General features: G+C 36.5%; 1 protein-coding gene across 1 annotated transcript in view; it reads right to left on the bottom strand.

Moving 5' to 3' along the window:
* CFAP53 (cilia and flagella associated protein 53) overlaps positions 1-13,706 on the bottom strand; it is a 43,493-nt gene that overhangs the window by 26,485 nt on the left and 3,302 nt on the right. Inside the window, exons 2-3 of the mRNA XM_008514661.2 lie at positions 12,493-12,722; positions 11,830-12,003 (exon numbers count right to left, since the gene is read on the bottom strand). Coding sequence (XP_008512883.2) covers positions 11,830-12,003; positions 12,493-12,722 — 404 coding nt within the window. The remainder of the gene's footprint in view (positions 1-11,829; positions 12,004-12,492; positions 12,723-13,706) is intronic.

Below are 13,706 nucleotides of genomic sequence, written 5' to 3' on the forward strand. Positions count from 1 at the left end.
TAACTAAACTGGAATCTCTTTGAGGGCTGGGACTCAGGAATATATTTCAGGAATATATGTCCCATACTACCTACCCAATGCCCAATAAATAATTGTTGGTTTAACTGATACATAATCATACTGATTAGCAACATAAGTGATAACCAGCAGTTATCCATATTCTGTGGAAGGCTTAAAAAGATAACAAGCCGAAATTGCTAGATTACCAAAAAAACAAAATACACTTTAACATTGAAAAATGAATTCATCTGCCTGAAAGTGATCAGTGAAATTCTCAGAACTGGCCATGATAACTTATTAAAGTCCTTCCCAATCCTGTGATTCATACTCCTACAAAGTTATTCAATTAATTAAAAATCTGAAGCCTAAGAATAACAAGTATGGCTTATGATATTTTTTCTTTTTAAAAAAATTCTTTCTTCCTAAGTACAAAACTAATACATGATCATTGCAGGAAAACTGGAAAATATGGAGAAGTATGAAAACACTAAAAATAACACTTAATCCTACTACCAAGAGATAACCACTATTAGCATGGTAATGTGTTTCTTTCCGGTCTTATGTATGTACATTTTTATTAGAGTTGAAGTCATTCTGCATACCTATATCTGTATCTCCTTGTATCTTAACTTTTCCACCTAACATTATATTGGGAATGTTTCGTCACGAAAAATTCCTTGAAATAATTTCTAACTTTAAAACTTTATTACAGCTTGCCAAGCTGTGCAACATAGGCTGGAACCTATAAATCACAGTTTATTTAAACATTTCCCTATTTGATGAACATACAGGTTACTTCTTTTATTATAATGTTGCAATGAGCATTCTTTTTTTTTCTTTCTTTCAAAATTGGCACCTGAGCTAACGGCTGTTGCCAATCGTTTTTTTTCTTCTTCTTCTCCCCAAAGCCACCCAGTTCATAGTTGTATATTGTAGTTGTGGGTCCTTCTAGTTGTACTACGTGGGATGCTGCCTCAGCATGGCTTGATGAGCGGTGATAGGTCCACCCCCAGGATCCGAACCAGAGAAACCCTGGACTGCCAAAGGGGAGCTCACAAACTTAACCCCTCAGCCACAGGGCTGGCCCAACAATGAACACTCTTAAATGTAGCTCTTTCTACTTATCTCTGATGATTTCCTTAAGGTAATTTCCTTCCTTAAGAAAAAATCAGAGTACAAAAACATTGGTAAGGCAGTTGACGCATGCTGCCAAGAAAGCCTGAATTAACAGTATATGAAGAGCCCATATCAAGTATTTCCTTAGATCAGTAGGTCTTCAAACTTTTTTTTGCTGAGGAAGATTCGCCCTGAGCTAACATCCACTGCCAATCTTCCTCTCTTTGTATGTGAGCCACTACCACAGGATGGTCACTGCCAAATGAGTGTTATAGGTCTGTACCAGGGAACTGAAACTGGGTCACTGAAGTGGAGCGCACTGAACTTAACTACTAGCCCACTGGGGTTGGCCCCAAACTTTTTTGATTATGTATCACTTTCAGTAGAAAAGTTCTTAGCACCCACAAACAAATGATTATTTATAAATTATATGCCATTATTACTATGTAAATATATTATAAAATTATTAAATATATGCAAAAATTAAAATTAAAAAGAGATGAGATAAAATACATCAAATATTTTCCTCCTCCACCCTAATGATTCACCCATTCATTTGACCTAGGGAACCCTTGATTTAGGGATGCTCACTTTTATCTACAGATAGATAGAATATCTATTTTAACGATAACAATCATTGATAAAAGGGACTTACTGTTTGTGAGTGCTTTATATGGTACTTTCACAAATAAAATCTTATTTCACCCTCACAAGTGCCTTCTAACTCAGATGGGGCAGCAAGTATTATTCCGATTTTAGAGCTAAAGCAATTGAAACTCAGGGAGCCTAAGTATCTTCCCAAGCCACATAGTGCAACAAACACTATTGCAAGTTCATTATTATTATTATCCCTGGTTTACAGATGAGGAAATGGAGGCACAGAGCAGTTAAGCATCTTACATAAGTTCGTACATTTAATACAGTATGTAGTAGAGCTGGGACTGAAGACCTGAAGTCTGGTCCTAGATTTTAAGTTCTTTGGTACTTCATTAAATCATGTCTGCCAGTAATTGACAGAGGCAGGACTACTCTCAAGTGTTCTGACCACATCCTAGGGTATTTATTTAATAAAAACACTCCAAAACAAAGCCAAAAAATGCCTACCTTAATCTGGGGTCTAATCACTAACTGTGTATAAATATAGGACACTTAAAAATAAATTTCATGAGGTACCAAAAGCATGATCCATAAAAAGGAGGTATTGATCCATAAAAGAGGTATTGATAAATTGTATTTCATCAAAATTAAAAACTTTCTCTCTATCAAAAACCCTGTTAAGAGGATAAAAAACAAGCTACAGAGTAGGAAAAAATATTTCCAAACCCCATATCCTGCAAATGTCTCTGTGCTAGAATATGTAAAGAACTCCCAAAAATTAATACCTAATCCAACTATAAAATGGGCAAAAGACACAAAGAGACATTTCACCAAAGAGGATACACAGATGGCAAATAAGCATATGAAAAGTTATTCAACATCACCAGCCATTAGGGAAATGCCAATTAAGACCACAATGAGATATCACTACACGCTTCCGTTCTAATAGTGACAATATCAAAAGCTGACAAGTGTGTGGAAAAACTTGATCTTGTACATATTAGTGGTGGGAATATAAAATGGCACAGCCACACTGGAAAACAGTTTGGCAGTTTCTTAAAAAAAACAAACATACAAATAAGACCCAACAATAGCATATGGCAATTATCCTAGAGAAACGAAAAACACAAAAACCTGTGCACAAATGTTCGTAGCAGATTCGACTATGATAGCTAAAAACTAGAAACAACCAAAATGTCCTTCAATAAGTGAATGGTTTACACAAACTTACGTATATCCATACAATGGAATACTACTCAGCAATAAAAAGGACAAACTAGTGATACATGCAGCAATTTGGATGGACCTCAAAGGCATTACATTGAGTGAAAAAGTCAATCTCAAAAGAGCACATATTTTATGATTCCATTTACACACTGTTCTTAAAATGGTGAAATTACGGAGATGGAGAAGAGATTAGTGGTTGCCTGAGGTTAGGAATGATGGGGTTGAGAGTGGTGGGTACAACTATAAAGGGGGTAGCATCAGGGAGACCTTTGTGGTGACAGAATAGTTCTGTATCTTAATTGTGGTGGTGGGTTAGCTGGATCTATACATGTGATAAAATGGCGTGGAACTATACATTCATATTGTACCAATGTCAATTCTTTGTTTAATATTATATTATAGTTATGTAAGATATAAATATTGGAGGAAACTGGGGCAGGGGTACTTGGGACCTCTGTGCTATCTTTGTAATTTCCATGAATATATAATGATTTAAAGATTAAAAAAAGTTTTAAATCACTGGTTATCTTGTCATTATTATTCATTTCATTATTATTACTGAAAATAATTTCACTGTTTAGAGGTCTTGGAGCACTAAAAATGACCCATTCCAGGTATCAAATATTATAGGTATGCCACTGAATATACCTAACAGAAATGAATACATGCGTCCACCAAAAGACATGTAGAAGAATGTTCACAGCAGCTTTATTTATAAGTGTCTCAGACTGGAGATAACTGAAATGCCTATCACCTGGAGCATGAATAAATAAATTGTGGTATATTCATACAATGGAATACAAAAAGGAGGAGGAGGGAAAGGGGGAAGAAGAATTTCATCTTGCTTTATATATATAATAAACCTTCAATTATATTTTCAGTAATGGGGCCGGATTTAACATCCTTGGTCAAAATTTAACCCTGGCCCTTCACTCTCATAATTAATTAAAACTATGCTTGCTGTTCTATATCGAAGAGTTGGCAGTATTGCATTAAAAACACTGAAAACAGTTTGTTTTCAGATAAATTATATTGCCGTAGGATATAACTGTTTCCTCAAAAATTCTAACCATTCATCTAACTAGCAAGTTATACAACTTCTTGTATATTCAGTTATGCAAGATTTATCTATGAAATCTATAAAATGTTACCAAATTAATGACTATTTTAAGAGCACAAACCACTTATGAAACTTCATTTTTCTTACTATGTTGAGAAACATTTACTAGGGAGTGGAAAATATATGAAGGGTCCATTGAAATTCACTTGCTGGTGTCCCCTTTGTCCCTCACAGCATCTTTTCCTCCAGCAGCCAGTAGAGAGTGTCCAAATCCTACCAAGAACAGACAGTGAGGCTAGGAAATCTAAGCCTAATCCTGTCTTGGTCACTGCAAGCTTGAAGACCTAGGCAAATTACTATCTGTGGAACTCAAATTACCCATCTGCAAGATGGGGAGAGTGGCAATTCCCGTCTGGCCATATGCATCATTAATCTGGTTTTCTTCACTGCCCTCCTTCAGCAGCTCCCTAAGCCCTGAAATGTCCCATTCTCTCCAATTTTAGCAGTTTAATTTACTCTGTTAGCAGCTGCATCTGCAATTTGTGTGCACTATTCATTGCAATAGCTTACTTCTCCTTTGTACCTCTACTAGGATGGTTTAGGGCAGTCTATATGATTAATAGCAACTTCATGGCAGAGAGAGAGGAGACGGCAAAAGCTTTGTCTCTGAACAATGTCTTGATTCCTCCATATGCCTGGTTTCGCTGTTTTCTCACACTTTGTTGACCTTCAGATTTCTCACCACAAATGTTGAGTGCAGTGCAAAATGAATTCTTGTATTCCTTCTGTATTCTAGTAGACTTTAACTCAGGGTTTACATTTACTTTATCTTGGACCATTCTGCTCCTGAATCCAAAGTAACATGATACACAACCTGCCCCACTCACACTTGGTGACCTGATAGCCTATGTGACCTTCCGTTTTTTTTGTGAAGCCCATCAATCCAGTATTCAATCATAGGGCCTGACACGAAGTAGGGAAAATATTGAATGAATGCTAATGGCTATGTTTTAAACATTTCCAGGTAGTATTTGAATTTTAAAAATCCCTTCTGAAGAAAAAAATCTTTGTCAGTTACTCTAAACTTAAAAGACTGATAAAGTGGATGACTTGGGGCATTCCATGGGTCACATGATGTGATCATCACAAGACATCAAGAGACATGAATGAAAAAAGGGGGCAAAATGAACAAAACATCCTGAGATATATAATAACTATTCTTGATGTTCACACTCTTAGAAGGAAGTATCAGAGTTACTGAAAATATAACTGAGGAATTACATATATAATAAAATTATAAATTATAAATATGGAAATATGTTCTTGTTCTAAGAGCTATAGATCTAAGAAGAAGTGAAACACATTGAGACTTTTTAGTATGTCTTTGCTTTATAGGTAAGAAATCTCTCACAGTTTGTGAAATTAAAAGCACTTGCCAAGCTCTTGATGATATAACACTATAGACCATCTCAGAAGCACTTCCTTTGGTACTTCCATACAAATCTTCCTTCTGTAAGTGCAGAGTATTAGGCTGAAATGAGGGCATAGACTCAGGATATTCCCAGATGGAAAAAGCAAAATGAAAAGAGCTGATGGAGGCAACCACAGGTTTTGACTGAGTACAGTGAAGACCAGGGATCTGAAAACTAAGAGTCACTGTGGATCTGAGTCAGGAAGTGGGTGATAAGTTCAAGTGATCAGACGCCAAGGGTCAGGACACCAGGCAAACAATAAAGAACATGGAACCAAGTACACATGCACTAGTGGAGGTTAATACCTAAAATTCAATAACAGACTCTCACTTGGTACTTCCATTCTAATTGGTCGGCAAGCACAGAACATTAGAGCACAGTACTCAGATAAACTCAGTACCTACGCAGATGGATATCAGCAAGACAGGAGAAGAAGAGTTTTCTACCACTATCTCCTCACAAAATATTGATTTTGATAGTCACCGATGGATGAGAGTACCTTTATTGGAGTCCGGGAGTCCAGTAGAAAAGCTACAGAATACCACTGGAGCAAAAAATCCAATAATAGATAAATTGAGGTTAAGAAGAGCTTCACTTTATCCATGTCACCCTCTCCCCAAGGTGGCAGAGCTCAGTGCCAAGAGAGACCCCCTCAGTCTGCGATTTCTCCCATGGGGGAAAGAGAAAGGAAGTAAGTTAGCACCTGACTTCCCCAGCTGCCCAAGAGGCCCAGCTCTTTCTCACTCCACCCAGAATAGTGAGGTGATCTGCATGGCTGAGGAGTTGGAAGAGGCTGAGAGCAGAGCACCTAGGGCTTGGATCTTATCAAAGGATGTGGATCCTCCTAACTGGACTCCTCATGGACTCCATGAGGAAGCCCATCCGTGAGCCACTGGGAATGCCTTTCCTGCAGACCTGCCAAACTGGCCCATGGGCACCCACAACACTCTACGACATGCCCCATGGCCAGCTGCCTGTGTGCACTCCAGTGGATGATGAGTATGAGCATTTGCAGATGGCTAGTGAGTATGCGCAGAAAGTTGGCCTGATTCTGTGGGATTCGGAGAAGCTACAAACTTGAGTATTTCAGGGCACCACACTAGGGAAAACAAATTGGAGGTTCTCAGCATCCGACTTGGCTTTGCAAGATCAAGAGAGGGCATACAATCTTAAGAATTGACCCCCAAGAAAGAACAGCGTGGAGTAGGCACATGCATAGAAAAGATCTCATAGAGAAAGATTTTCATAGAGAAAGCCTCAGAATCCTTAGCTGGGCTGACTGGTGAAGGTATTTTTTTCCTGAAGTTAGTCAATAAAGATTGGAGGAGGTGACTGCTTCTTCAAATGTGAAGAAAGCAATGCTATATTTCAAGGAACACACAAAAAATCAGGGAAACATGACACCACCAAAAGAACACAATTTTCCAGCAAACAATCCTAAAGAAATGGAGATCTACGAATCGTCTGACAAAGAATTCAAAATAATTGTTTTAAGGAAGCTCAGTAAGCTACAAGAGAACACAAATAGATAACCAAACAAAATCGGGAAAACAATACATGAACAAAATGAGAGGTTCGACAGAGAGACAGAAATCATAAAAAAGAACCAAACAGAAATTCTGGAGCTAAAGAATACAATGGATGAAATGAAAAATGCAAGAGAGAGCATCAACATCAGATTTAATCAAGTATAGAAAAAAATCTGAGAACTCAAAGACAGGTAATTTTTTTTTTTTTTTAAAGATTTTATTTTTTCCTTTTTCTCCCCAAAGCCCCCCGGTACATAGTTGTGTATTCTTCGTTGTGGGTTCTTCTAGTTGTGGCCTGTGGAACGCTGCCTCAGCGTGGTCTGATGAGCAGTGCCATGTCCGCGCCCAGGATTCGAACCAACGAAACACTGGGCCGCCTGCAGCGGAGCGCGCGAACTTAACCACTCGGCCACGGGGCCAGCCCCTCAAAGACAGGTAATTTTAAATTATTCTGTCAGTATGGCTAAATGTTTGAAAAACGAGATCCAACTATATACTGCTTGCAAGAGACTTGCTTCATTGTTAAGGACACACATAGGCTGGAAGTGAAGGGATGGAAAAAAATATTCCATGCAAATGAAAACCAAAAGGAGCAGGGATAGCTGTATTTCTATCATACAAAATGACTGTAACTCAAAAGCTGTAATAAGAGATGAAGAAGGTCATTTATAATGATAAAAAGGTTAATTCATCAAGAGGATACAATAATTGTTAATATACATGCACCCAACATCAGAGCATCTAAACATATTAAGCAAATATTAACAGATCTGAAGGGAGAAACAGACAGCAATGCAGTAATAGCAGGAGGCTTCAATACTCCATACCCCACTTTCAACAATGCATAGATCATTCAGACAGAAAATCAATAAGGAAACACTGGACTTGAACTACACTTTAGATTGAATGGACCTAAAAGACATACAGAGAACATTTCACCCAACAGTAGAATACACATTCTTCTTAAGCACACATGGAACAGTCTCCAAGATAGATCACATATTAGGTCACAAAAGTCTTAACAAATTTAAGAAGATTGAAATCATATATTTTCTGACCACAATGGTATATAACTAAAAATCAATAACAGGAAGTCAGCTGGAAAATTAACAAATATGTGGAAATTAAACAACACACTCCTGAAAAACCAATGGGTGAAAGAAGAAACCAAAAGGGAAATCAAAAAATATCTTGGAACAAACAAAAATGGAAACACAACATACCCAAAATTATGAGATGCAGCAAAACCAGTTTTAAGAGGAAAGATTATAATGATTAACACCTCTATTAAGAAAAAAGAAAGCTCTCAAATAAACAACTGAACTTTACACATCAGGGAACTAGAAAAGAACAAACTAAGCCAAAGTTAGCAGAAGGAAGGAAATAACAAAGATCAGAGCAGACATAAATGAAATAGAGACTAGAAATGATAGAACAGATCAATGAAAATAAGAGCTGGCTTTTTTATTTATTTATTTTTATTTTTTAAATTTTTTCTAAAGATTGGCACCTGAGCTAACAACTGTTGCCAATCTTTTTTTTTCTTTTTCTGCTTTATCTCCCCAAATCCCCGTCGGTACATAGTTGTATGTCCTAGTTGCAGGTCCTTCTAGTTGTGGCATGTGGGACGCCACCTCAATGTGGCCTGATGAGCGGTGCCATGTCCACGCCCAGGATCCGAACCGGCGAAACCCTGGGCCGCTGCAGCAGAGCACGAACCTAACCACTTGGCCACGGGGCCGGCCCCTGGCTTTTTTAAAATGATAAACAAAATTGACAAAACCTTAGCAGGACTAAGGAAAAAAGAGAAAAGACAAATAAATCAGAAATGAAAGGGGAGACATTACAACTGACACTGCAGAAATGCAAATGATCATGAGAGACAACTATGAACAATCATATACTAACAAATTAGATGACCTAGAAGAAATGGATAAATTCCTAGACACATACAACCTACCAAGACTGAATCATGAAGAAATAGAAAATCTTAAAAGACCAATAAGGAATAAGGAGATTGAATCAATAATACAAAATCTCCCAAGAAAGAAAAACCCAGAACCAGATGTCTTCACTAGTGAATTCTACCAAACGTTTAAAGAACAACTAATACCAATCCTTCTCAAATGCTTCCCAAAAACTGGAGAGAAGACTTTCAAACTCATTTTATCAAAGCCAGACAAGGACACTACAAGAAAATAAGATTAGAGGCAAATATCCCTGATGAACATAGACACAAATATCCTCAACAAAATACTAGCAAACCAAATTTAACAGTATATTAAAAGGATCATACCCCATGATCAAATGTGATTTATCCCTGGGATGCAAGGATGACTCAATATATACAAATCAATAAATATGATACACATTAACAGAACGAAGGATTAAAAATTATATGATCATCTCAATAGATGCAGAAAAAGCATCTGACAAACTTTAGCATATTTTCATGATATAAACTCTCAACAAACTAGATATAGAAGGAATGTAGCTCAACACAATAAAGGTCATATATGACAAGCCTACAGCTAACATCATGCTCAACAGTGGAAATTTGAAGGCTTTTCCTCTAAAATCAGGAACAAGATAAGGGTGCCCACTCTTGCCACTTTTATTCAACATAGTACTGTAATACCTAGCCAGAGAAATTATGCAAGTAAAAGAAATAAAAGGCATCCAAAACAGAAAGGAAGAAGTAAAATTGCCTGTTTGCAGATGACATGAACTTATTTTTAGAAAACCCTAAAGACCACCAAAAAAACTGTTAGAACTAATCAACAAATTCAGGAAAGTTGCATGATAGGAAACCAACATACAAAAATCAATTGGGTTTCTACACACTAAAAACAAACTATTTGAAAGAGAAATAAAGAAAACAATCCCATTTGCAATAGCACCAAAAACAACAAAATACTCAGGAATAAATTTAACCAAGGTTAAAGACCCATATGCTGAAAACTATAAAACACTGAAGAAAGAAGTTGAAGACACAAATAAATGGAAAGATATCCTTTGTCCGTGGGTTGCAAGAATGAATATTGTTAAAATGTCCATATTACCCAAAGTGATCTGCATATTCAATGCAAGCTCTATCAAAATTCCAATGGCATTTTTCACAGAAATAAAAAAAAATCCTAAAATTTGTATGGAACCACAAAAGACCCTGAATAGCCAAAGCAATCTTGAGAAAGAAGAACAAAGCTGGAGGGATCACCCACTTGATGTCAAACTGTATGACAAAGCTATAGGAATCAAAACACTACAGTACTGGCATGAAAAACACATACACAGACCCATGGAACAGAATAGAGGGCCCAGAAAGCAACCCACACATATATGGTCAACTAGTCTTTTACAAGGAGGCTAAGAACACACAATGGGCAAAGGATAGTCTCTTCAATAAATCATCTGGGAAAAACTGGATATCCGCATGCAAAAGAATGAAATTGGACCCCTATATGGACCATTCAAAAAAATTAACTGGAAATGGATTAAAGACTTAAACATAAGACCTGAAACTGTAAAACTCATAGAAGAAAACATAGGGAAAAAGCTCCTTGACATTGGTCTTGACAAAGTTTTTTTTGATGTGACACCAAAAGCAAAGGCAACAAAAGCAAAGGTAAACAAGTGGGACTATATGAAAACTAAAAAGCTTCTGAACAGGAAGGAAACAACAAAATGAACAGGCAACCTATGGAACAGGAGAGAATATTTTCAAACCATATATCTTCTAAGTGATTAATATCTAAAATATATAAGAAACTCATACAACTCAACAGCAACAAACCCAAATAATCTGATTAAAAATGGGCAGAGGACCTCAATAGACATTTTTCCAAAGAAGATGTAAAAATGGCCAACAAGTACATGAAAAAGTGCTCAACATCACTAATCACCAGGGAAGTGCAAATCAAAACCACAATGAGATATCACTTCACAGCTGTTAGGATGGCTATTATTAAAAAGACAAGCAATAACAAGACTTGGTAAAGATGTAGAGGAAAGGAAACCCTTGTGTGCTGTTAGGGGGAATGCAAATTGGTACAGCCATTATGGAAAACAGTCTAGAAGTGCCTCAAAAAATTAAAAATAGAACTACCATATGATCTAGCAATCCCACTTCTGAGTATATATCCAAAAGAAATGAAACCAGTATCTCAATATCTGTACTCCCATGTTCACTGCAGCATTATTCACAATAGCCAAGATACAGAAACAACCTAAATGTCCACTGATGCATGCATGAATAAAGAAAAATGTCTTATATATATATACAATGGAATATATTCAGCACAAAAAAGAAGAAAATTCCACCTTGGAGACAACACGGATGAACCTGGAGTACATTATATTAAATGAAATAAGCCAGGCAGAGAAAGAGAAATACAGTCCGATCTCACTCAAATGTGAAATCTGAAAAAAAAAAAAATTGAACATATAGAGAGTAGATGGTGGTTCCCAGGGGCTAAGGGGTGAGGGAAATGGAAAGATGTTGGTCAAAGGATACAAACTTTCAGTTATAAGATGAATAAATAAGTTCTGGAGATCTAAGGTACAATATGGTGACTACAGAAAATACAGTATTGTATACCGGAAATTTGCTAAGAGAGTAGATCTTAAGTGTTCTCACCACAAATAAACAAAAAAACCCTCAGTGCTTGTATTATTCAATGACGTGTACATAATTATCAAGACTCAAAGATATAACTACTGTGCATACCCTCTTAAGGTTATACTTTACTGCAAATTAGCATTCCTAAATCATTTTTAATACAAACAAGTTCAGATTGTGTGTGTGTGTGTGTTTTTCAGACATCATTACCTGAATTGCTGGTCTAGCTTTTCAGCCACAAAATCCTGTCTCTCTTTTTCTTTCTTATCTTTTAATAATCTGGTTTTATCCCTCATTTTATCTTTTTTCTCCTCCATTGTTTCTTCTTTCAATTGCATTTCAGTAAAATACTCATTTTCTTCTGATGCTAAAAGTTCACGGAGCCTGAAACAAAATGAAAAAAAATTAAAACTGTCATGTCACACACACCATTTTACTAAATGATTTTTATTTAGTTAATTTTGATTTCAGAAGTACGTTTAATCATAAATTTTGTAAGAAAGGAAAAAATCATTGCAGTCTTCCATAAAATAAGACTAGTTGCCATTTAAAGCAATAAAGAGACGGATCTGTGCCATATTTTATTTGATCACATACAGATGAGATACGTAATGTCTATCTTCAACAAAAGAAATAAAATGAACATATTTTAGTTAAAGCAACAAAATACGAAACAATATATTCTTTTGCTTTCTATCAAACGTAGTAGGTTATCACAAATGAAAATATAAATAAACAATAGCTACTGACTTGGTAGGAATATGAATATCCTAGCCATGATCCTTACTATTCACTTGGTTTTTAATTGGTCAGTCTCAAGTTGTGGTTTTAGGAATGTTTCACAGTCTGAGTCACCAGGTTTATGAGCCTTACTTGTTTCGTCTTTCTTCTGTGTTGATGATAAAGCCTTGCATGGCATCCTTCATTCTTGCTTTCACAAGACTGTCCACAAACTTGCGGTCATTGTGCTGTTCCCACTCAACTTTCAAGCGATCCCGCTCCTTTGACTTAATAGAAGCCAAAAAAGCATGATGTTTCTGATGGGTACGTTGGAGTCTTTCCAGACGTTGCTCAGCCCCTTGGCCTTTGGGAGGCTTGGCTCTCTGAAAACAAATAACAACTATCACTTATGACAGACCCAAAATCAATTGCATATTTTCAAGTAATCATGACCTCCTCATACTCATACTAAATAGAATTGGGTATATAATACCAATACATCCTGCTACTACTACAGTTTATATGCCTAAGGTGTAACTTATTTGATTCTTTGAGTCTATACCTAAGATGTTATCAAATCAGTCTAAAATATTTCTCCAGTGCCGTTTGAGTAAAAGTTCATGGAATTATAAAGTTAAAAATGTGAATGGAACTCTAGAGATTATCTATCAAACCCAGGGACATTAAGTGATTTGCCCAAGGTGCTCCAAAAGGGAAGATATAGATAGTACAAGAACTAGAGTTCTTCTAATTCCTGACCTTGATCTTGCCACCCACTATGCCACATTGTTTCTCAGGGATAGACAACATAGTTACCACGATCTAAATATTTTCAGTTAAAGGAAGCTACTATCTAAGTATATAGGATATATATGAGTTGTGACAATGAAAAACCGTTTACTAAGAAGGAAGAAAGAAAGGGAGAGAGGGAGGAAGGAGGGAAAGAAGGGAAAGAACAGAAAAAAAGGAAAGAAAAACTGGTAGAACTTGATTCCTATTTCTGTTGTGCCCAGAAGTTTAATGCAAGGGCTATGCTCCTGACATTTCGGGATAACTTGAATTTCTGTAAGTACATTCTTTTTACACAAACTTCCACTAAAAAGATGGAAATGCATATACCACTTAAATACATATTGATACATTTAATAAAATCACATGGACTATATCTTTTTCATCTCTGTATTCCTAGCATCGAGCATGATGTCTACCACCATCGGGTTCTCTATATGGGTGAAAGAATGAATGAATGAAACAATGTTTCTGGGTGGGCTTGATGCAATTTTTGCTCCTCCCGGGGCCACCGTGAAATCCATGTTCTTGAGCTTTGTATTTTCAGCCAGTTTTATCAAGTCATCCTTAGGTGAATA

The sequence above is a fragment of the Equus przewalskii genome, chromosome 7, assembly GCF_037783145.1.
Source record: "Equus przewalskii isolate Varuska chromosome 7, EquPr2, whole genome shotgun sequence".
Classification (NCBI taxonomy): domain Eukaryota; kingdom Metazoa; phylum Chordata; class Mammalia; order Perissodactyla; family Equidae; genus Equus; species Equus przewalskii.